Source organism: Papio anubis, chromosome 17 (genome assembly GCF_008728515.1).
Source record: "Papio anubis isolate 15944 chromosome 17, Panubis1.0, whole genome shotgun sequence".
In the NCBI taxonomy this organism is placed as follows: domain Eukaryota; kingdom Metazoa; phylum Chordata; class Mammalia; order Primates; family Cercopithecidae; genus Papio; species Papio anubis.
This window is the reverse complement of record NC_044992.1, coordinates 45,994,803-46,020,520: the sequence shown is the minus strand read 5'-3', so window position 1 is coordinate 46,020,520 and position 25,718 is coordinate 45,994,803. Positions and strand designations below refer to the sequence as shown.

The 25,718-nt window shown below is 42.7% G+C and overlaps 1 protein-coding gene across 3 annotated transcripts in view; it reads left to right on the top strand.

Moving 5' to 3' along the window:
- The first annotated feature begins 718 nt into the window (after window positions 1-718).
- The window catches only part of FBXO47 (F-box protein 47), a 40,539-nt gene continuing 15,539 nt past the window's right edge, over window positions 719-25,718 (top strand). The window contains exons 1-8 of one of the 3 annotated variants that reach the window (XM_003912916.5): window positions 719-965; window positions 5,254-5,460; window positions 6,468-6,638; window positions 11,599-11,675; window positions 14,459-14,536; window positions 17,691-17,799; window positions 23,004-23,180; window positions 24,431-24,577. In XM_003912916.5, the coding sequence (XP_003912965.1) occupies window positions 5,280-5,460; window positions 6,468-6,638; window positions 11,599-11,675; window positions 14,459-14,536; window positions 17,691-17,799; window positions 23,004-23,180; window positions 24,431-24,577 (940 nt within the window). In that variant the 5' untranslated portion in view covers window positions 719-965; window positions 5,254-5,279. The remainder of the gene's footprint in view (window positions 966-5,253; window positions 5,461-6,467; window positions 6,639-11,598; window positions 11,676-14,458; window positions 14,537-17,690; window positions 17,800-23,003; window positions 23,181-24,430; window positions 24,578-25,718) is intronic. The other 2 variants (XM_021928286.2, XM_021928285.2) reach the window with 2 other exon arrangements.

Here is a 25,718-nt window from a genome sequence, read left to right as displayed (position 1 = left end):
AGAAATAAATTAATGAGAATTTAATCTTCTAGCCAGGAGGGCCTAGCTAGAAAGATTTGTCTTGACTCCATCTTGAGAGGCTGGAGACAGACATCTTCCCTTGATTCCAGACAGATTTATTATTTATGTGCTTATTTAGAGACCAGGAGAGGGGTGTGTGTGGGAGGGGGGGGGGTCTCCCTATGTTGCCCAGGCTGGTCTCGAACTCCTGGACTCAAGGGAGCCTCCCGGGGATTACAGGCGTGAGCCACCGCACCGGCAAGACAGATTTAAAAAGGAATGTCTGGAGGTTTTTTTCCATCAAAAGGTTTGATGAAACCCCTTGTAACTTGCCCTTCTGGGGTTAGTGGGGGTGGGAGCGACTCAAAAATTGTCTCAAAACTAGGTGAAGGGAAAGGCAGTGGAGCACAGACGTGGCTCGCCGCGTTCAAGATCTTGGGCTACACCCTCCCCTCCCCCACACCGTAACGGCTCCAGCCCCTTCCTGTCTTCAGCTTGGCGCGAAGGGTCGCTGAGGCCTGAGTCTGGGCTCCAGGAACCTCGCTCTGTTAATTATTCATGAGAAGAAGGGCACCATGGGAGCTGGCTCTCTTGCTATTGATAAGGGGGCGGTGGGGGGGGGGGGGGGCCGACTTCCCGCTAGGGCTCCTGGGAAGATCTACAATATTCATGAGGGAGGCGGGCTCTACGAGAGCTGAGGCTTCTTGCTATTCATGAGGGGGCGGGCCTCCTTCCCGCGTGGGCTCTTGGGAAGATTCTACAATATTCTAGAGGCCACGGGGACACCTGGTGGGCAGGGCTGCAGCTCCGGAGCCTACGGGAGTCTGACCTTCCCGCTTCCTGGCGGGAAGATCTTGAGGAGATACTTTCTTTTCTAAACACTAAGAAATTTGAGGATGATGGGGCAGAACGACTAACTGCCACTTTCCTGTGACTCTGTAGCCGGAAAAGTGTCAAAATCTGTGGTAAAAGAGGTTTTTTTCCCCCAGTATTTTATTGCGATAATTTCATCTTTCATGGACTGAAGGGAGTGAAACGTACCCCGTGTGGTTTGATTCTTCTGTTGGCCAGGTTGTCCTTTAGGCTTGCCTAGTTTGCGGCTTTGGAGATGTTTGGGGGCAGCTGCCCGACAGATTGGGTGGGGCCCTTCCAAGAGTTTTATGTTAAAACAGAAATCGCTGTGAATGTAGTTTTTATCTTAAAGGTGTGGGGGGCGGGGAAGTTCATCCAATTGAGCCTTTCACACGCGGACGAAGTTAGTGGGATGGAACGGGGGGCATGAAGCATCATTTTTTTATTATTTGGGGCTGTGATTCTTATTCACTTGAGGCGTGAGCGGAAACCAAAAATAATTTAGGATTATACCTTTAGAATTTTCACAAAAGCCTGCGTTTTCCCTGCGAAACGTCCAGCTCTGAGTGAGGAAAATAAGGAACTATAAGTGGAGACTTCAGTTTTAAAAGAATTTGGGCTTATCATTTTTAAATGTGTATTTATATTTATTTTAAACATGTATATAGTTCATAGTTGACACAGTGAAGTCCCCACCTGGTGACAGTCTTTGAAGAGCCCACGGGCCTAAGCCCCGCTTTCCACATTCCTCAGAGAAACAGGACGAAGCCAAGGCCAGATTTATGTTACTGTAATAAAAATGCTTTAAAACGCCTACTGTGTTGGCTGGACGCGGTGGCTCACGCCTGTAATCCCAGCACTTTGGGAGGCCGGGGCGGGCGGATCGCGAGGTTAGGAGATCGAGACCATCCTGGCTAGCGTGGTGAAACCCCGTCTCTACTGAAAATACAAAAAATTAGCCAGGCGTGGTGGCGGGCGCCTGTAGTCCCAGCTACTCGGGAGGCTGAGGCAGGAGAATCGCTTGAACCCGGGAGGCGGAGCTTGCAGTGAGCCGAGATCGCGCCACTGCTCTCCTGCTCAGGAGACTGCGAAACGCCATCTCAAAAACAAACTAAACGCCTACTGTGAAAAGTTAAAGTTACAAACAACCTTATGGATTCAACGAATTAAGATTCTTTTACTTGGTGGAATGACATACAGTCATTAAAATATGATTACTTGTTGAAGGATATTTATTAGCATGGAAAGATAATTCATTGAAAAAAGCAGATTGCAAAGTAGTATAATGATCCCTCTTTTTTGTTAAAAAGAAGTGTATGTAAAAGTTTGAAATTATATAAACCAAAGTGTTTATAAGTGAACTTAATTTTTTCTTCGTTTAGCTGTATTGTATAAAGTTATTATTTGTGTAATTTTTTTTTTTTTTTTTTTTTTTTTTTTTTTTTTTGTGTTTTTTTTGCTCTCTCCCCGAGGCTGGTGTGCAGTGGCGATCTCAGCTCACTGCAACCTGCGCCTCCCGGGTTCAAGCGATTCTCCTGCCTCAGCCTCCGGAGTAGCTGGGACTACAGGTGCGTGCCACCACGCCCGGCTAATTTTTTGGTTTTTTGTTTTGTTTTGTTTTTAGTAGAGAAGGAGTTTCACCGTGTTAACCAGGGTGAACTCGATCTCCTGACCGCGTGATCCACCGGCCTCGGCCTCCCAAAACGCTGGGATTAAGGCGTGAGCCACCATGCCCGGCCTATTTGTATTATTTTAATGATAATTTTAAAATATCTCCTAATTTAAGTGTTCACTCAATACTGTGCCCAAGCGCTGTGGTATGGTTTCAAAGGAGGTTCAGAGTGTACTTTTCACTAAGCACTAAATTTCTTTGTTATGTTTTCAAATGTGTAACCAATTTTAAATTGATGTAAGTTGATATGTAACCTTTCAAGATGAATAAGTAACAATGTTACTTTAGCAATTCTGTAGGAAAGGAGAAAATGCCTTTTAGCCAGATACAATTATATATCTTTGATGAAAATGTCTTAGTTGTTACTTCAGAAACAAGGAGCCTTCTATTGGAGTTGTAATTATGCATATATGTATATATACACAAAAGACATTGTTTTCTGAATTAGAGCCATAGAGTGACACAAAGTCACTGTGTGGTACACGTGTTTAAATAATTATTTAGTGTAATAGGCGGGCACGGTGGCTCTCGCCTGTAATCCTAGCACTTTGGGAGGCCAAGGCCAGTGGATCACCAGAGATCAGCAGTTCCAGACCAGCCTGACCAACATGGTGAAACCCCGCCTCTACTAAAAATACAGAAATTAGCCGGGTGAGGTGGCACACGCCTGTAATCCCAGCTACTTGGAAGGCTGAGGCAGGAGAATCACTTGAACCTGGGAGGCGGAGGTTGCAGTGAGCTGAGAGCGCATCGTGTTGCTGCACTCCAGCCTGGGCAATAGAGCAATAATCCATCAAAAAAAAATTATTTAGTGTAAGTAAATAGTCAGTAATTTTAATAAGTTACGTTTAATGAGTTTAAGAAATATTTATCTTTGAAATCAAGTTGCATAGATCCTAAGATTCATCAGTGACTATTATGTTTTGTTTGTTGGTTGGTTGGTTGAGACCAGATCTCACTCTGTTGCCCCAAGCTGGAGTGTAATGGCATGATCTCAGCTCATTGCAACCTCTGCCTCCCGGATTCAAGCGATTCTTATGCCTCAGCCTTCAGAGTAGCTGGGCTCACAGCAACCTCCGCCTCCCGGGTTCCAGCAATTCTCCTGCCTCAGCCTCCCAAGTAGCTGGGATTACAGGTGTACACTGCCATCCCTGGCTAATTTTTGTATTTTTTGTAGAGCTGGGGTTTCACCATCTTGGCCAGGCTGGTCTCGAACTCTTGACCCCAGGTGATCCGCCCACCTCTGCCTCCCAAAGTGTGGAGATTATAGGTGTGAGTCACCTCGCTCAGCCAGTGACTGTTATTAATAGAAGGTGGAATTGAGGAAAGAATTATTACTATTCATGTATTTGTTCTAGTCTTATGAACACACAGTGGCTCATGCCTATAATCCCAGCATTTTGGGAGGCTGAGGTGGGAGGATCACTTGAGCTCAGGAGTTCAAGACCAGGTTAGGCAACACAGGCAGACACTGCCCTGCCTCTACAAAAAATTTTTTTCTTTTTTTTTTTTTTTTTTTTGAGATGGAGTCTCACTTTGTCACCCAGGCTGGAGAGCAGTGGCACGGTTTCAGCTCACTGCACTCCATCTCCCGGGTTCACGCCGCTCTCCTGACTCAACCTCCTGAGTAGCTGGGACTACAGGCACCCGCTGCTACGCTCGGCTAATTTTTGTATTTTTAGTAGAGATGGGGTTTCACTGTGTTAGCCAGGATGCTCTTGATCTCCTAACCTTGTGATCTGCCCACCTCGGCCTCCCACAGTGCTGGGATTACAGGCGTGAGCCACCGTGCCCGGCCAAAAAAAAATTTTTTTTTCTTTAGCTGGGAATGGTGGCTCTGTGCCTGTAGTCCCAGCTACTCAGGAGGCTGAGACAGGAGGATTGTTTGAGCCCAGGAGTTCGAGGCTGCAATGAGCTCTCATCATGCCACTGTACTCCAGCCTGGGCAACAGAGCAAGACTGACAAAAAAATAAAAACCAACAAAGAAAAGAAGAAAGACTTTAATTCACTGCTTATTTGAGTATTATACAGCACATAATTGGTAATAGTAATGCCACCTACTTTTTTGTGTTAGGATTACAGACATGAGCCACCACACCCAGCCTGTATTCTTTTAAAAAGTCAAAATATTAATGTAGCTTTAAAATTTCATAGTAATGTTTTTCTATTTCTTTAAAACTGAGCACTGAGTTTTTTTGTTTGAAACAATAAAAAAAGAGATGAAAATAGAGACTTTAAAACTATTTAAATTTTAGCTGTAATAAAGTAAGTGGGGCCAGGCTCAGTGGCTCATGCCTGTAATCCCAGCACTTTGGGAGGCTGAGGAGGGCAGATCACCTGAGGTCAGGAGTTCGAGACCTTGCTGGCCAACATGACAAAACCCTGTCTCTACTAAAAATACAAAATTAGCTGGGCATGGTGGCGCTTGACTGTAATCCCAGCTGCTCAGGAGGCTGAGGCAGAAGAACCACTTGAACCCGGGAGGCGGAGGTTGCAGTGAACTGAGATTACACCATTGCACTCCAGCCTAGGCAACAGAGCAAGACTCTGTCTCGAAAGAAAAAAAAAAAAAAAAAAAAAAAACCAAAAATCTTTTGTAAATACGGAGAAACAGCTATTGCATATCATACTATCAACCTCTTTGTTAAAAAACAAAAAACAAAAAAAAACTCTTCCTTGCTTTAACTTCCTTTCTTTCTTGTCTCTTGTATTTTGTTTTTCTGACCAGGATAAATTTATGAGACAAGAAGAAGAATGGCATCCAGAATAAATACCAATTTCACTCTGATTCCCAACCAGAAACTTAGACGTAGTAATCGTCAAACCAGCTGTTGTTCCAAGACCCTTGGCTCAGGCTTTCAACCCATATCAACATTTGGAAATTTTAAAGCCTTACCATTGGAAATATTCCAGATAATTTTAAAATATTTGTCAGGTGAGGTTTGGGAACTTATGAATAGCCTATAAAGACACTAGGCTATTTTAAGTTTTCCCAAGAACTAGTTTGTCATCATGGGCCATGCTAAAATGTTAATGACATTCATGTTAAGTGTTTATTTTCTAAAGTTTCATTATTGTCAGATAAGGAGTACAATAAGAAAGCACAATACTTAAATTATTATTATTATTATTATTATTATTTTGAGATGGAGTTTTGCTCTTGTTGCCCAGGCTGCAGTGCAATGGTGTAATCTCAGCTCACCACAACCTTCCCAGGTTCAAGCTATTCTCCTGCCTCAGCCTCCCGAATAGCTGGCATGCACCACCATGCCTGGCTAATTTTGTATTTTTAGTAGAAACGGAGTTTCCCCATGTTGGTCAGTCTGGTCTCGAACTCCCGACCTCAGGTGATCCGCCCGCCTTGGCCTCCCGAAGTGCTGGGATTACAGGTGTGAGTCACTGCGCCTAGCCCTAAGTTATTTTTTTTAAATCTTCCTTTGAACACAGCAATACTTAAACTCTTGAAAACATGCCTGTAATTATGACATAGTACCTTGATTGGTAAATCCAAACATGTTTCTAATTCATTGAGAACTGGAGTGCGGTGGCCGGATCTCAGCTCACTGCAAACTCTGCCTCCCGGGTTTACGCCATTCTCCTGCCTCAGCCTCCCGAGTAGCTGGGACTACAGGCGCCCGCCACCTCGCCCGGCTAGTTCTTTGTATTTTTTTAGTAGAGACAGGGTTTCACCGGGTTAGCCAGGATGGTCTCGATCTCCTGACCTCGTGATCCGCCCGTCTCGGCCTCCCAAAGTGCTGGGATTTGAGCCACCGCGCCCGGCCGATTTTAAACAATTTTAAGATTTTTCCCTTTTTTCCCAATGAGATGATGATGGTGATAGTGATGATGATTTAGTTAACCTATAAGTTAATAAACTGTGTTAATAGTGATGTTCTTGCATTTAAGCCATTGATACATACACATATATATTTCTTTTGGTAGTGAAGGATATCAGCATGCTAAGCATGGTGTCCAAAACAGTCAGCCAACACATTATTAATTATATCTCAACCTCATCAGGAAGCAAAAGACTTTTACTACAGGACTTTCATAACCTTGAGCTGCCTGACAGGAGACAAGACTCTGCTATACTGGAGCACTACAGATCTCTAGGTAACTTATGTAATGAGAATCGCAACAAGTAAAGAACTGTGCTTAATTAAGAGAAACTTAGTACACAATCTGTAAGGCCAGTAGGAAATGGAATATATTCCAAAATGTGCATTTCTATGATGCTTTTACTCTTTAGTGTGAGAACACTCCCTTAACCAGTTATCTTTAAAGGTGAGAAAATGCATTTTGATGTAAAGTGTCAATTCTTGTGATTTCATATAGATACAACGTCACCTATGCTTAACGTCTAGTGGCTTATTAGTTTAGGAAATTGATGTATTTTCTATGTGTCACTTCCTGTAGATCGAATGAGTTTTATCTCTTTACCTCTTTTCCCTTTCAACCATAATCTAGTCCTTAAAAATAGAAATTTAAACACATTATTATGGAAGATTATTTATCCTCTCACCAGAAACTGTGGTTTTTTAAGTACATCTAGTAAGTCATTAAGCTATAATTAAACTGACCTTATCAAAGCAAATTCTGTATAATCTTTCTTCCTTAATTTATAATCATTTATGTTTTTTACTCCATTCATTGATTTCATTGTCCCTGAGAGTGCTGAAGTAAAATTCTAATTTTGACTTGACTAATGACACCGATTTGAAACCACTTTATAATTCATCAAAGCATGGCAATAAAACCAAATATCAAGATGGTGTGATTTAAATAAAGGCGTAACAGTAAGTTAAGTGAATACTGCCTTTTAGTAGCCCAAGGATGCTTAGATTTAAGATAAGAAGAGTATGTGGATATGTAAATACATCAAAATGTATTTGATGATTACCTGTGTATTTGAATAAGACCAAATGAAAGAAAAGTATGTGATCTGATTACAGTGTCATTGGTTTCAGTATTTATGATTAGGCTTACTAAAGCCTGTAACAGAATATGGAAACTACTTTTTCCTACTTCTCATTATAAATGTAATTTTTCGGCTGGCCACAGTGGCTCACACCTGTATTCCCAGAACTTTGAGAGGCCAAGGCAGGCAGATCACCTGAGGTCAGGAGTTCAAGACTACTCTGGCCAACATGGCGAAACCCTGTCTCTACTAAAGATACAAAAATTAGCTGGGCATGGTGGCACACGCCTGTAGTCCCAGCTACTTAGGAGGCTGAGGCAGGACAATTGCTTGAACCCAGGAAATGGAGGTTGCAGTGAGCTGAGGTCACGCCAGTGCACTCCAGCCTAGGTGACAGAGTGAGACTCCGACTCAAAAATAAAAAAAAAGAATTATTTTCAGTTCATCATTAGTTGTAGAGGAAGTGGTACCTGGGTAATACAGTAGAGCTTATACTTTGGTTTTGATCTGAAAGAAATATTTCTCCCTGATCAAGTCTCAATTGCTTAAACTGACAAAAACACTAAGACAATTATATGTGTAATTCAGTAAAAAGTACAAATATGTATTGATCTTAATAGCTTTTTTAAATGGTTTTATTCATGTAATGATTTCAACTGTCTGTTTAATTTTGATGCAAACACTTCATTTATGACTAATTCTTTAAGTAAATGTTTCATATACTTACCATTTTCTCATGTTGTCATTCTTACCTGATCTGTTATTGTTTTCACTTTTTTTTTTTTTTTTTGAGATGGGATCTTGCAGTGTTGCCCAGGCTGGCCTGTACTCCTGGGCACAATCGATCCTCCTGCCTCAGTCTCCTGAGTATCTGAAACTACAGGCATGTGTGACTGTATCCAGCTTGTTTTCAGACATTAAAATAAGATTTTCAGAATGCTGTGCTTTGGGCCGGGCTCAGTGGCTCATGCCTGTAATCCCAGCACTTTGGGAAGCCAAGGTGGGAGGATCGCTTGAGCCCAGGAGTTCAAGACCAGCCTGGGCAACATAGGGAGATCCCCATTTCTACAAAAAATTAAAAAATTATCTGGGCATGGTGGCCCAGCTGAAAGCTGAAAAAAGTCATGAGGTTCAGGTATATATTTTCTTACCATAAATCTTATTTTTAGTTTGAGGACATTTGCCCTCATAGGAATGTTAACAATGTATTGCCATTTTAGGAAAATAGAACGTTTAAAGTTAGAGGAAACAAATTAGAGGACAAACCTGTTGTCCCAGCTACTCAGGAGGCTGAGGTGGGAGGATTACTTGAGCCCCAAAGGTCGAGTCTGCAGTGAGTCGATTTTGAAAATGCACTCTGGCCTTGGCAACAGAGTGAGACCCTGTCTCATATTCATACACACACACACACACACACACACACACACACACACACAATGCTTTGAAGAATTTTTTTTTTTTTTTTTTGAGGCAGTCTCACTCTGTCGCTCAGACTGGAGTGCAGTGGCACAACCTCGGCTCACTGCAACCTCCGCCTCTTGGGTTCAAGCGATTCTCGTGCCTCAGCATCTCCAGTAACTGGGATTACAGGCATGCACCACCATGCCTAGCTAATTTTTGTATTAGTAGAGACAGGGTTTCACTATGTTGGCCAGGCTGGTCTCGAACTCCTGTCCTCAAGTGATCTGCCCTCCTCAGCCTCCCAAAGTGCTGGGATTACAGGCGTGAGCCACCGTATTCGGCCAATTATAAGTTTTAATTTGCTTCTTCATGTAAAACAGAGCAGATGGCCAGTGTGGAAAGAACATTACATCTGACTCTATTTAGGGAAGAACTTTTAAAAAGTCTCTAAAGCGTATAGCAGAGCACCTATGGTTTTCTTTTCTTTTCTTTTTTTTTTTAAACAGCCGGTATTGGATTTTATGGTAAGTTGTGATCCTTAAAAATAGGAGTTTTATATTAGGCAATCAGCATACCAAAATAAGGCTGGATGCAGTCACACGTGCCTGTAGTCCCGGATACTCAGGAGGCTGAGGCAGGAGGATCAATTGTGCCCAGGAGTAGAATTCTAAGAATTAATGCCTAGAATTCCTTAGTTATGATGTGCTGTGAAACTGGATACCGAAGTATGAAAGGGAAAGAACTCAGCTTAAAAACTAAACACTGAAAAATGTCTTTTTTTTCTTTTCCCTTAGTTGTCAAGTATGAAAAATGTCTTTATATACAAAAATAAAGAGGGTTTATGTTTAAAACTCAGTTCTGTTCATGTGTTACTCAAACATAGCAACTTCTAAAAATAAGTTAGATTCCTATAGATTCTTCAGAATTATGTAAAGTAATTATAATCTTATGTAAAAAAGTAAATACAGAGAAGATGAAAGCTGAAAAACGTCATGAGGTTCAGGTATATATTTTCCTACCATATATCTTCTATTTAGTTTGAGGACATTTGCCCTCATAGGAATGTTAACAATGTATTGCCATTTTAGGAAAATAGAACGTTTAAAGTTAGAGGAAACAAATCATACACTTCCTGTCACTGTAGCTCACATTATATATCTCACTGAGAAACTGAGTTTTTTTTTTTCTTTTTAAAGTATCTGTACACAAAATCCTATACATTCTTAGCATGCAAGTCCCATAAAAGGATATCTTAGAAGGAATAAATGGATATTTCATCCTAACTGGATACTTTCTGTGAAAAAAAGAAAAAAATCTAGCCTCTGAAATTTTAAGTACTTATGACTTAAATTTTTGTATTTGGAGAGAGGGATACAAAACCTGTTTTCTCAGCCCAATGCAATTTAATCCCAGTGCTTTGTGAGGCCAAGGTGGAAGGATTACTTGAGCCCAGGAATTCAAGACCAGCCTGGGCAACAAAGCAAGACCCCATCTCTACGAAAAAAAAATGTTTTTTTTAAAAATTAGCTGGGGTAGCCGGGCGCGGTGGCTCAAGCCTGTAATCCCAGCACTTTGGGAGGCTGAGACAGGCGGATCACGAGGTCAGGAGATCGAGACCATCCTGGCTGACACGGTGAAACCCCGTCTCTACTAAAAAATACGAAAACTTAGCCGGGCGAGGTGGCGGGCGCCTGTAGTCCCAGCTACTCAGGAGGCTGAGGCAGGAGAATGTCGTAAACCCGGGAGGTGGAGCTTGCAGTGAGCTGAGATCTGGCCACTGCACTCCAGCCTGGGCGACAGAGCGAGACTCCGTCTCAAAAAAAAAAAAAAAAATTAGCTGGGCTTGGGCTGGGCATGGTGGCTCACACCTGTAATCCCAGCACTTTGGGAGGCCGAGGCAGGCAGATCATGAGGTCAGGACATCGAGACCATCCTGGCCAACATGATGAAACCTCGTCTCTAAAAATACATAAATTAGCTGGGCATGGCGTTGTGCACTTGTAGTCCCAGCTACTCAGGAGACTGAGGCAGAATAATCACTTGAACCTGGGAGGTGGAGGTTGCAGTAAGCAGAGATCACGCCACTGCACTTCATCCTGGTGACAGAGCGAGATCCTGTATCAAGAAAAAATAAATAAAATTAGCTGGGCTTGGTGGCACATGCCTGTGGTCCTAGTTACTTGGAAGGCTGAAGTGGGAGGATCACTTGAGCCCAGAAGATCAAGACTGCAGTAAGTCATGATGGCATGCCACCACACTTCAGCCTGGGCGACAGAGTAAGACCTTGTCTCAAGAAAAAAAAAAAGAAAAATCTCTTTTCTCATTCTTTCCATGTTTTAGATTAGCAACTCTTAAAACATTTTCCTTTGTGGATATGGATATGAGGTTAATTTCAAGAGATGCTGAAATCTGCTTTCTATGGAATAAAGGCAAAATAAAATTTCTCTAGCGTGTCTTTATTATTGTATCTTTTATACTCTATGTATTTTTCCACGTGTCCTATAGAAGCAATTTAACAATTTTTTGCAAGATTTTATGCCAAGGCCTCTTAGATGAGCATCAGAGTCACTTGTTAAATACCATAAATGGAAAGTGTTTTGCACCCTTCCTCCCAAACTTTCTCTTAAAAACCATATCAACTCATAGTCCACTGTGATATACCATACTTGACTTTCAGGAAACATTATTCTGTGCTCTATTGATATTCTTAATTGTATTGTTGTCATTTTTTCTTATGTCTCTTTACTTTCCTAGGTCTACTGTTTAAAAGATGTACATTGCTGCTACCCACCAAGGAAAGGCTAAAGTACATTCACAAGATACTCACAGAAGTAAGATCATACTTCTAAATTAGTTTACAATCTTGATTTCCAGTAAAGATATTATTTTATTATCTCATGCTCATTTTACTCTGTATTAGTAGAATTTCATGAATTAGCACTAAAAAATTGATTTATGATAGTCTAATATTTTACCAAGTACTTAGAAATTATATAATGTCAAAATATAGTAATCTTTCACATATTATAAAACCATTTTCATATATAACTAAGCACATCATTAAAGTTTATTAGGTTTCTTAGAGTATAAAGTGTATTTTACACCTCATACAAATCCTAAGGAAATTTTAAAGTAGTGATTCAGATATTGTATTAAAGTGAAATAATTTCTGAATGTTGAAATTTTATTGTTTAAATGTATAGAAACATAGGAAAGTGTTTTTAATATATAAAACAACAAACATTTTATGATAATAGACTTGGAAATGTGTATCAATATGTTTGAGCATAGTCTCTTTATAAGACTTTTATATACAAATCCAAGTATACGTCCAACTCTTGATGGTTCAGTTCAACACTCAGTGGTATCTACTGTTTCTGATACACTGACTTTTTCTTTTCTTTTTTTTTTTTTTTTTTTGTTGTTGTTGTTGAGACAGAGTCTCGCTTTTGTCACCCAGACTGGAGTGCAGCGGCGTGATCTCGGCTCACTGCAACCTCCACCTCCTGGGTTCAAGCTATTCTCCTGCCTCAGCCTCCCGAGTAGCTGGGATTACAGTCACCCACCACCATGCCTGGCTAATTCTTGTACTTTTAGTAGAGACGGGGTTTAGCCCTGTTGAACAGTCTGGTCTTGAACTCCTGACCTCAGGCAATCTGCCCACCTTGGCCTCCCAAAGTGCTGGGATTACAAGCATGAGCCACCTTGCCCTGCCAACTTTTTCGTGTCAGCATTTACATTGAGTTCTGGTCTGTATTATTATTGCAGCTTCCCAGATGACTTTTCTGTCATCCAATTCATTACTCCCCAAAGCATTCTGTATGCTGAATCAAGATTACTCTTCCTAAAGCATCACATTCATAAATATGTTTTTTTTTTTTTTTGAGACGGAGTCGCACTCTGTCGCCCAGGCTGGAGTGCAGTGGCACTATCATGACTCACTGCAACCTCCGCCTCTTAGGTTCAAGCACTTCTCCTGCCTTGGCCTCCCGAGTAGCTGGGATTACAGGCATGTGTCACCACGCCTGGCTAATTTTTTTTTTTTTTTTTGTAGATGGAGTCTCGCTCTGCTGCCCAGGCTAGAGTGCAGTGGCATGATCTCAGCTCACTGCAACCTCTGCCTCCCAGGTTCAAGTGATTCTTCTGCCTCAGCATCCCAAGTAGCTGGGATTACAGGCGTGTGCCCCCATGCCCAGTTAATTTTTGTATTTTTAGTAGAGACAGAGTTTCACCATGTTGGTCAGGCTGATCTCGAACTCCTGACCTCGTGGTCCACCCACCTCGGCCTCCCAAAGTGCTGGGATTACAGGCGTGAGCCACAGCACCCGGCCAATTTTTTGTGTTTTTAGTAGAGGCAGGGTTTCACCATGTTAGAATGGTCTAGATTTCCTGACCTGGTGATCCACGCCTCGGCCTCCCAAAGTGCTGGGATTACAGGCGTGAGCCACCACACCTGGCCAACATAACTTTCTTTTTTTTTTTTTTTTTTTTTGAGATGTAGTCTCGCCCTGTCACCCAGGCTGGAGTGCAGTGGCACGATCTTGGCTCACTGCAACCTCTGCCTCCTGGGTTCAAGCAATTCTCTTGTCTCAGCCTCCCGAGTAGCTGGGACTACAGGCACCTGTCACCACACCCAACTAATTTTTGTATTTTTAGTAGAGACAGGGTTTCTTCATATTGGTCAGGCTGGTCTCAAATTCCTGACCTCAACTGATCCACCCAACTCAGCCTCCCAAAGTGCTGGTATTATAGGCATAAGCCACCGCGCCCAGCCTCATAACTTCTTGTATAAAACCTTTGCAGGGCACGGTGGCTCACACCTGTAATCCTAGCACTTTGGAAGGCTGAGGCAGGTGGATCACCTGAAGTCAGGAGTTCAAGACCAGCCTGGCCAACATGGTGAAACCCCATCTCTACTAAAAGTACAAAAATTAGCCAGGCCTGGAGGTGTCTGTAATTCCAGCTACTTGGGAGGCTAAGGCATGAGAATCGCTTGAACCCAGGGGGCGGAGGCTTCAGTGAGCCAAAATCATGCCACTGCACTCCAGCCTGGGTGACAGAGCAAGACTCCATCATAAAAAATAAAAATAAAAAATTATTGTTATTATTAAATAAATTGTGAACTTCTTTGAGAGTAGAGATTTTTTTTTTTTTTTTTTGAGACGGAGTCTCGCTCTGTCACCCAGGCTGGAGTGCCATGGCGCCGTCTCGGCTCACTGCCAGCTCCGCCTCCAGGGTTCATGCCATTCTCCTGCCTCAGCCTCCGGAGTAGCTGGGACTACAGGCGCCCACCACCACGCCCGGCTATTTTTTGTGTATTTTTAGTAGAGACGGGGTTTCACCGTGTTAGCCGGGATGGTCTCGATCCCCTGACCTCATGATCCGCCTGCCTTGGCCTCCCAAAGTGCTGGGATTACAGGCGTCAGACACTGCGCCCGGCTGAGACTTTTATACTACTTTTATAATCCCCACCTATGGAACACAATGCTGATCAGAATAGGTGCTAAAAAAATTCTTGCTTATTTCCATTAAATTTGAATGTCAAACCATTGTTCCACTATTGTCAAACTATAGTTTCACCAGCAAGGAGGTATTAACATTGTTCTCTTTACAGGTTTCCTGCTTTAAATTCAATGGCTGTGCAGCTCCTATGCAGTGTTTAGGATTAACATGTTATGGCATGTTTTTACAGGTACATTTTTTTTAATCAGAGAAGAAAAGGGATACCTTTGGAACTGCTAACAAATAGAATATCCAGTCTCTCTTTTCATAGGTTAATAAAGTTATAATAATCTTAAAAAGAGCAAAATAAAATAAAGATTTGAGAATGTATTAATCTAATAATGTTTGCTATCTCAGATTTTCATTTTGAATTTCTCAGTGGTAAAAAATGTTTGACATTTATTTATCCCCCAAACCATTCTACATGCTGAATGAAGGTTACTCCTCCTGAAGAATTGGTGTCCTCAAAGTTTCTACTAGTTGTAAAGATTAGAAATATTATGGGATGGTGTGTGTGCATGCGTGTATCTATATCTATCTATATAATGAGTTTAGTCTTGGGCTAGTTATTTAAGGTGTGATATTAGTAATCAGTTGTATTAATTCAAGAACATTTTGACTGATCTTTTATATTGTAAACAAAGAAGATAATAATTAGCGTTTACTCAGCTTACTATGTGCCAAACACTGTTCTAAGTAGTTTACATGTGTTGATTAATTTTTATTTATTTATTTATTTATTTTTTGAGACAGAGTCTTACTCTGTCACCAAGCCTGGAGTACAATGGCATGATCTCAGCTCACTGCAACCTCCGCCTCTCAGGTTCAAGCGATTCTCCTGCCTCAGCCTCCTGAGTAGCTGGGATTACAGGCACCCGCCACCACGCCTGGCTAATTATTTGTTTGTATTTTTAGTAGAGACAGGGTTTCAACATGTTGGTCAGGCTGGTCTCGAACTCCTGACCTCAAGCAATCCACCCACCTCTGCCTCCCAAAGTGCTGAGATTACAGGTGTGAGCTACCACACCCGACAACATGTATTGACTAATTTACATTTACAACAACCTTGTGAGGCAGGCACTGCACCCGTAAGAATCTTGCTGTGCTCAGCCTACCAGCCACCAACTCGTACTCACCCAGATTGCAGGGGTCTAAGCCCTTACTAATCCTCTTCCAAGACAGATTTTTCTTATTTAATTTTGTTTTTTACTTGTTTCTTTCTTTCTTTGGGACATGTAATACATATGTATGTATTCATGTACATTTACAATGGTACACAATGTATAAAGTAAAAAGTTAGTCTCTCTCCTTGTCCACTGAGTTCCCTTCACCAGAAGTAATCAGTTATCAGTTTCTTATATGTCCTTCCACAGGGAATAAGATTAATTTTAATTAATTAATTTATTTATTTATTTTTGAGGCAGAGTCTCGCTCTGTCACCCAGGCTGGAGTGCAGTAGCACGATCTCGGCTCACTGCAGCCTCCGCCTCCCAGGTTCAAGCAATTCTCCTGCCTCAGCCTCCCAAGTAGCTGGGATTACAGGTATGTGCTACCACACCCAGCTAATTTTTGTATTTTTAGTAGAGACAAGGTTTCGCCATGTTGGTCAGGCTGGTCTCAAACTCCTGACTTCAGGTGATCCTCCTGCCTCAGCCTGCCAAAGTGCTGGGATTGCAGACGTTAGCCACCACGACCAGCCAGATTAATTTTTTTTTTCTTTTTTGAGATGGAGTCTCGCTCTGTCGCCCAGGCAGGAGTGCAGTGACACGATTTCAGCTCACTGCAACCTCGGCCTCCTGGGTTCAAGTGATTCTCCTGCCTCAGCCTCCCAAGTAGCTGGGATTACAGGGGCCTGCCACCACACCTAGCTATTGTGTGTGTGTGTGTGTGTGTGTGTGTGTGTGTGTGTATGTGTTTTTAGTAGAGACAGGGTTTCACCATGTTGGCCAGGCTGGTTTCAAACTCCTGACCTCAAGTAATCCACTTGCCTCGGTCTCCCAAAGTGCTAGGATTACAGGCGTGAGTCACTGTGCCCAGCCAATAAAAGATTTTTGGTTGTTGACGTTCAAAAGTCATAAATAGCCAGGCACAGTTGCTCACACCCGTAATTCCAGCACTTTGGGAGTCTGAGGCAGGCCGATCACCTGAGGTCAGGAGTTCAAGACCAGCCTGACCAACATGGTAAAACCCCATCTCTGGAAAAAAAGTCATACATAAATGCTCAGAATTGTCACATTGAAATTGGATCATTCTCATTTATAAGCAATATCATAAATGACAACTGCGGGTGTCAAAGGGATTCTACTCTAGTCTTAAAGCCATAGCATGGTTGTAAGTCAGATATCTAAACTGTGTTCAGGGTTTTGGTTATTTGCCTCACATTGTCAAAGTTCAGGATTCAGTACCATTTAAACCTTCTCAAACAAACAAATAAAAAAGTTCTGTCCGTTGCACTCCAGCCTGGGCAACATAGTGAGATTCCATCTCAAAAAAAAAAAAAAAAAGTTATCTGAAAAGATACTTCCTTTCCAACCAAAAAGAAACTGAATTTTGGAGCTTTCCAAGTTTTGTTTATGTTGTTATTAATTTGATAGTTCCATAATGGGTAAAAATTGCACATCACCTTGATCATGTGCTAAAAACAGTTATACTTATAAAGCAGTAGTGACTTATGTTCTTGTTGTTTTTTGTTTTTTGTTTTTGATACGGAGTCTCACTGTGTTGCCCAGGTTGGAGTGCAGTGGTGTGATCTCGGCTCACTGCAATCTCCACCTCCGGGAACAAGTGATCCTCCTGTCTCAGCCTCCCAGGTAGCTGGGACTACAGGTGCGTGCCACCGTGCCCAGCTAATTTTTTGTATTTTTAGTAGGGACAGGGTTTCACCGTGTTAGCCAGGATGGTCTCAATCTCCTGACCTCATGATCTGCCACGTTGGCCTCCCAAAGTACTGGGATTACAAGTGTGAGCCACCGCGCCTGGCCTGTTTTGTTTGTTTGTTTGTTTTTGTGACAGAGCTTTGCTCTTGTCACCCAGGCTGGAGTGCAATGGCATGATCTCGGCTCACTGCAAGCTCCGCCTCCCAGGTTCAAGCAATTCTGACTCAGCCTCCCAAGTAACTGGGATTACACATGCCCACCACCATGCCTGGCTAATTTTTGTACTTTTAGTAGAGACGAGGTTTTACTATGTTGTCCAGGCTGGTCTCAAACTCCTGACCACAGGTGATCCGCCCACCTTGGCCTCCCAAAGTGTTGGAATTACAGGCGTGAGCCACCACGCCTCGTGTGACTTATGGTTTGACTTGATAGTCTGAATATCCACAATGTTTTCTTTATTTTCCTCAGACCTTAACAGCAGGTTGGGATGAACTTGAGTGCCATCGCGTTTATAATTTCTTATGCGAACTGACTAATCTCTGCCGCAAGATGCAAATGGCTGTCTGCAGCAAACCAGGTAAAAAACTACAATTTGCATATAATTTACAGAGATTAAAATAGAAAAAATAGAGTTTTAAAAATGTAATTAAGAGTAATTTTGGCCAGGTGTAGTGGCTCATGCCTAAAATCCCAGCACTTTGGGAAGCCAGAGTCGGAGGATCACTTGAGTCCAGAAGTTCAAGAGCAGCCTAGGCAACATAGTGAGACCTTGTCTCTACAAAAAATAAAAAATTATCCGGGCATGGTGGTGTGTGCCTGTGGTCCCAGCTACTCAGGAGGCTGAGGTGAAAGGATCGCTTGACCCTGGGAGGTCGAGGCTGCAGTGAGCGGTGATCGCACCACTGCACTCAGCCTGGGCAACAGAGTGAGACCCTGTCTCCATAAATAAATAAATAGTGGGCCAGGTGCCGTGGTTCACAACTGCAGTCCCAACATTTTGGGAAGCCGAGGCAGAAAGATCCCTTGAGGCCAGGAGTTCAAGACCAGACTGGGCAAGACAGCAAGATCTTGTCTCTACAAAAAATAAAAAAAAATTAGCCAGCCGTGATGGCATGTACCTGTAGTCCCAGGTACTCAGGAGGCTGAGGTGGGAGGATAGCTTGAGCCCACTAGATTGAGGCTGTACTGAGCCAAGATCAAGCCACTGCACTCCAGCCTGGGCAACAGAGACCCCTTTTCAAAAATAAAAATAAAAATAAATTGTGGCATACATAATAGGAAAAGGACAAAGAAATGTAAGGGAATGATAAATACTGAATAAGACAGTGAGGTAGAAAAGCAGTATGAGATTGGAGAAAGAGGGCTTCAACTGTATTGATGATCTTTTATTCATTAAGCCAGCTGGTAGATACAAAGGAGCTCATTATAGCATCCTGTAAACCTCTCTATATACCAGAAATATTTCATATTTTTAAATTATAGAACTTTATATCGAGCTGTTTCACTCTGAGAAACTCCCACAATGTGCAGAAGGAGACATGTATATGAATAATCATGGCAGGCAGAGGGCAGTGACTCATGCTTATAATCTCAGCACTTTAGGAGGCCAAGGTGGGAGGATGACTTGAGCCTAGGAGTTAGAGACCAGCATGGGGGACATAGCAAGATCCCCATCTCTACAAAAAAAAAAAAAGTAGGCAGGCATGATCCAGTCACTGCACTCCAGCCTGGGTGACAGAGGAGGCCCTCCGTCTCAGAAAAAAAAACAAAACAAAACAGGTGAATGGATAAACAAAATGTGGTATATGTTGCAACATGGGTGAACCTTGAAAACATTATACTAAGTGAGAGAAGCCAGGAACACAAGGACAAATATTGTATGGTTCTACTTACATGAGATACCTAGAACGGGCAAATTCATAGAGACAGAAAGTCGATTTGAGGTTGCCAGGAGCTGAGGGCAGGGGAGAGTGGGGAGTTATTGCTTAATAGTTACAGAGTTTGTGTTTGAGGTGATGAAAAACTTTTGGAAATAGTGTGGTGGTTGAACAACAGTGTAAATATAAATGATGCCACTGAATTGCATACTTACAAATGGTTAGAATGGCAAATTTTATGTGATTTATATTTTACCACAATATAAAAAAATTGATAATATACTATAAACCTTTGAATTGCACACTTTAAATGGTTGAATTGTATGGTATATAAATTATATTTCAATAAAGCTGTCGAAAGAAAACAGTGATAGGCTGGGCAAGGTGACTCACACCTGTAATCCCAGCTACTCAGGAGGCTGAAGTGGGAGGATCACTTGAGCCCCTGAAGGTTGAGGCTGCAGTGAGCCATGACTGCTCTACAGCATTCTAGCATGGGCAATGGAATGAGACACTGTCTCAGAAAAGCAGAGAAATAGTATATACCATTTCACATTCCGTTAGGATGGCTAGAATCAGAAAGTTCGATTTAGATAATAAGTGTTAGTGAGAATGTGACAACAATCCTCATATTGCTGGAGGGAATGTAAAATGGTGCAGTCACTTTGCAAAATAGTCTGACAGTTTCTCAAATGATTAAACATAGAGTTATATGATACATCAATTTCACTTCTAGGTATATAGCCCTAGGATAAATGAAAACATATGTCCACCGAGAAACGTGTGCATGAATGGTTTTGTTGTTATTGTTTTGTTTTGTTTTGAGACAGGGTCTGGCTCTATCACCCAGGCTGAAGTGCAGAGGTACGATCTCAGCTCACTGCAACCTCCACTTCTTGGGCTCAAGCAATCCTCCAACCTCAGCCTCCCGAGTAGCTGGGACTACAGGCACATACCACTATGCCCAGCTAATTTTTTTGGTATTTTTTATAGAGATGGGATTTCACCATGTTGTCCAGCCTGGTCTTAAACTCCTGGGCTCAAGTGGGCCTGTCTCAGCCTCCCAAAGTGCTGGGATTACAGGCATGAGCCACCATGCCTGGCCTACATGAATGTTAATAGCAGCAGTATTCATAGCAGCCAAAAGATGGAAACATCTCAGATGTCCATCAATGGGTCAATAGATAAACAAAATGTAGTAGTACATCCATACCATAGAATATTATTTGGCCATTAAAAAGAATGAAGTGCTGTGGGGGTTGGGGGAGGGAGAACATCAGGAAGAATAGCTAATGGATGCTGAACTTAATATCTAGGTGATGGAGGGATGGGGGCAAGGGGAGGGATAATATTAGGAGAAATACCTAATGTAGATGACGGGTTGATAGGTGCAGCAAACCACCATGGCACAAACCACCATGGCACATACCTATGTAACAAACCTGCACGTTCTGCCCATGTATCCCAAAACTTAAAGTATAATAAAAATAAATAAATAAATATCTGGGTGATGGAATGATCTGTGCAGCAAACTACCATGGTACACATTTGCCTGTGTAACCTGCATATCTTGCACATGTACCCCTGAACTTAAAATAAAAGTTGAAGAAAAAAAAAAAGAATGAAGTGCTGATACATGCTACAATATGGATGAACCTTGAAAACACTGTATTAGGTGAAATAAGCCAGTCACAAAATGCCACATACTATATGATTTCATTCATATAAAAATTCAGAATAGGGGCCAGGCGTGGTGGCTCACACCTGTCATCCCAGCACTTTGGGAGGCCGAGGCAGGTGGATCACCTAAGGTCAAGAGTTCGACACCAGCCTGGCCAACATGGCAAAACCCCATGTCTACTAAAAATACAAAAAATGTAGCCAGGCGTGGTGACAAGCGCCTGTGATCCCAGCTACTCAGGAGGCTGAGACAGGAGCATCGCTTGAACCCGGGAGACAGAGGTTGCAGTGAGCCGAGATCGCACCACTGCACTCCAGCCTGGGTGACGAGCAAGACTCTGTCTCAAAAAAAAAAGAGAAAAAGAAAAAAATCCAGAATAGGGAAATCCATGGAGATGGAAAGTAGAGCATTGGTTGCTTAGGGCTGGGGGTGGTAAAGGACAGAGAGATAACAAGATGATAGCAAAAAGAACAGCATGTCTTTTTGAAGTGATGAAAATGTTCTAAAATTGACTATGATGATGGCTGCACATAACTGTGAGTAAACTAAAATCCATTGAATTGCAAACTTTAAATGGGTAAATTGTATGGTATGTGATTTATATCTCAATAAAGCTTTTGAAAAAGTAGTCCTATGTTAATCTAAATTTTTTGAGATGGATTCTGGCTCTGTTGCCCAGGCTAGAGTGCAGTGGTGTGATCCCGGCTCCCTGCAAACTCTGCCTGCTGGGTTCACACCCATTCTCCTGCTTCAGCCTCCCGGGTAGCTGGGACTACAGGCGCCCGCCACCACACCCAGCCAACTTTTTTGTATTTTTACTAAAGATGGGGTTTCACCGTGTTAGCCAGGATAGTCTCAATCTCCTGACCTCGTGATCCACCCGCCTCAGCCTCCCAAAGTGCTGGGATTACAAGTGTGAGCCGCCGCGCCCGGCTGTTAATCTAAAATTTTTGTAGCTGAGTGTGGTAACTCATGCTTTGTAATCTCAACACTTTGGGAGGCTAAGATGGAAAGGTCTCTTGAGGCCAGGGGTTCAAAACCAGCCTGAGCAATATAGTGAGACCTCTGTAACTACAAAAAATTAGCCTGTGGTCCCAGCTACTAGGGAGGCTGAGGTGGGAGGATTGCTTGAACTCAGGAGTTCAAGGTTGTAATGAGCTATGATCAATCATGCCACTGAACTCCAGCTTGGATAACAGAGCAAGACCCCATATCTATCAACAACAGCAACATAACATTTTCTTTTTTTGGGGGACAAAGTCTAGCCCTGTCACCCAGGCTGGAGTGCAGTGGTGAGATCTCAGCTCACTACCACCTCTGTCTCCTGGGTTCAAGGGATTCTCCCTGTCTCAGCCTCCTGAGTAGCTGGGATCACAGGCATGTGCCACCACTGCCACCTGGCTAATTTTTGTATTTTTAGTAGAGACAGGGTTTTGCCATGTTGACCAGGCTGGTTTTGAACTCCTGACCTCAGGTGATCCTCCCACCTCAGCTTCACAAAGTGCTGGCGTGAGTCACCGCACCTGGTCATAAAATTTTCATAAAGGAAAATGAAGTGACTCTTTCAGTACAAAGTATATTAATGATGTATGTCTTTGACCTTTCTCTGCATTTATTTATTTTTAAATCCAAAATTGTACAAGAGTCTGGTAAGCTTAAGCATGTCTTTTGATTGATTGACCCATTATTCAAAATATTGATTATAAATCAGGAAGGTAAGAGTAAGTAGATAGACAAATTATGAAGTTAGGGGAGTTTAAGAATAGATAATCGGCCGGGCGCAGTGGCTCAAGCCTATAATCCCAGCACTTTGGGAGGCCGAGACAGGCGGATCACGAGGTCAGGAGATCAAGACCATCCTGGCTAACACGGTGAAACCCTGTCTCTACTAAAAAAGTACAAAAAACTAGCCGGGCGAGGTGGCGGGCGCCTGTAGTCCCAGCTACTCGGGAGGCTGAGGCAGGAGAATGGCGTAAACCTGGGAGGCGGAGCTTGCAGTGAGCTGAGATCCGGCCACTGCACTCTACCAGCCTGGGCGGTAGAGCAAAACTCCGTCTCAAAAAAAAAAAAAAAAAAAGAATAGATAATCTCTTGGTTACTTTCTGTTTAGAAACCTAGTTTACTATTACTAACCATAATGATTAATAAGTTGCTTTGATCGCTATTCAATATGCACAGCAGCCTTTCTACAAAGAATGATTTACAATTCTTTTGTCTTCATAGGAAGTGCCCGAAAACTTGAGTTAAGGATCAGACTCTTCTGTAGGAATGTCCTCCTTGATCATTGGACACATCGAAGTGATTCTGCTTTTTGGTTGACACGGATATTAAAACCATGGCCAATGGTGAATCAGGCAAGATTACTGTATATCATCTTTGGGCCAATATCTCCTCAAGATGGTGAGCACCCATTTTTCAGAGGTGTAACATAACTGGCTCATTATTTTTACTTTAGGAAGCATATATATATATATATTTAAGAAGCATATATTATACACACACGCACACGTGCGCGCATGCACACATGCACACAGTGGTACAATCACGGCTCACTGCAAACTCTACCTCCCGAGTTCAAGCAATTCTCCTGTCTCAGCCTCCCAAGCAGCTGGGACTGCAGGTGCGTGCCACCATGCCCAGCTAATTTTTTGTTTTTTTGTTTTTTGTTTTGAGACAGAGTCTCACTCTGTCACCCAGGCTGGAATGCAGTGGCGCAATCTCGGCTCACTGTGACCTCCGCTTCCTGGGTTCCCACCATTCTCCTGCCTCAGCCTCCCGAGTAGCTGGGACTACAGGCGCCCGCCACCACACCCAGCTAATTTTTTGTGTTTTCAGTAGAGATGGGATTTCACCATGTTAGCCAGAATGGTCTCAATCTCCTGACCTTGTGATCCACCCACCTCGGCCTCCCAAAGTGCTGGGATTACAGGCGTGAGCCACCACGCCCGGCCAATTTTTTGTATTTTTAGTAAAGACGGGGTTTCACCGTGTTATCCAGGATGGTCTCGATCTCCTGCAGGATCCCACTTTGTTACCCAGGTTGGTCTCAAACTCCTGGGGTCCCACCTTGGCCTCACCAAGTGCTAGAATTACATGCATGAGCCTCTGTGCCTGGCCAAGAAGCATACACACACACACACACACACACACACACACACACACACACACATATACACATACACATACATATTTTTTTTAAGATAGTCTCGCTCTGTCACCCAGGCTGGAGTTCAGTGGCCCAATCTCCACTCACTGCAACTTCTGCCTCCCGGGTTCAAGCAATTCTTGTGCCTCAGCCTCCTGAGTAGCTGGGACTACAGGCGTGTACCACCATGCCCAGCTAATTTTTGTACTTTTAGTAGAGACAGGGTTTCACAATATTGACCAGGCTGGTCTCGAACTCCCGACCTCAAGTGATCCTCCCACCTCGGCCTCCTAAAGTACTGGGATTACAGGCATGAGCCACCACACCTGGCCAGAGATGTTCAAATCTATACTATTACCAGAATTGACTTCTTGTTATGAAAGTTAAAATGAAAGTAGCTTGTATAAGTAATGGGATTCCATTATGCAATTCACTTTCTTTTTTGAACAAGTCTTTATCACAAAGCCAACTATTCTGTCATAGCCTCATTTTTGTTTCAATTCAGGACAGGTGGTTTGGCAGAAAATGATAGAAGAACCTACAGATGAATTCAGTCTGAAAGGTTTGGCTGATGCCATTAAGTTACTATATGACGCTAGCACTAAAGAGTGGACAGCAGATGATGTTATCAGTCTTGTAGATGAACTATCAGGTAAAAAAATATATTTACTAACATAGAATAATAGAAGTTTATTGTTAAAATGCAGTTATAAAATTGTAACAAATGATGTGTCTGTTGGAAACACTGAATGCTCTAAAATATTTAAAGAGTTTGGCGGCCGGGCGCGGTGGCTCAAGCCTGTAATCCCAGCACTTTGGGAGGCCGAGACGGGCGGATCACGAGTTCAGGAGATCGAGACCATCCTGGCTAACATGGTGAAACCCCGTCTCTACTAAAATACAAAAAAAATTAGCCGGGCGAGGTGGCGGGCGCCTGTAGTCCCAGCTACTCGGGAGGCTGAGGCAGGAGAATGGCGTGAACCCAGGAGGCGGGGCTTGCAGTGAGCTGAGATCCGGCCACTGCACTCCAGCCTGGGCAACAGAACCAGACTCCGTCTCAAAAAAAAAAAAAAAAAAAAAAGAGTTTGGCATTATGTTTGAAAAGAATGCATATAATGAACTTACTTTCCTTTGCTTGCCAATTTTATAAATAAACATTTATTATTATTATTATTTGAAAACCTCTTCCTTTAATTAGCTCACTTACTCCCATGTTGTAAATTCTCAGAAACACCCTCCTAGGTTCTGTAAGAAGCCCTCTTCTGCAAGTAAAGGAGAGGTGAAACAATTATTCCTATTCCTGCATAATCCTTTAAGATTCTTTTTTTTTTTTTTTTTTTTGAGACGGAGTCTCGCTCTGTCGCCCAGGCTGGAGTGCAGTAGCCGGATCTCAGCTCACTGCAAGCTCTGCCTCCCGGGTTTACGCCATTCTCCTGCCTCAGCCTCCCGAGTAGCTGGGACTACAGGCGCCCACCACATCGCCCGGCTAGTTTTTTTGTATTTTTTAGTAGAGACGGGGTTTCACCGTGTTAGCCAGGATGGTCTCGATCTCCTGACCTCGTGATCCGCCCGTCTCGGCCTCCCAAAGTGCTGGGATTACAGGCTTGAGCCACCGCGCCCGGCCCCATCCTTTAAGATTCTAAAGTTTACAAGGATGCTTTCCTTGCACAGCACTTTGCCTGCTGACCTATGTGTAGGAGAATTGCTTTGATTATATTATTAGTATATTTGTAAGAGTCTCCATGACATGGCAATAACCTGTCTCTAACTGAATGCCATAATTGGTAAACTAG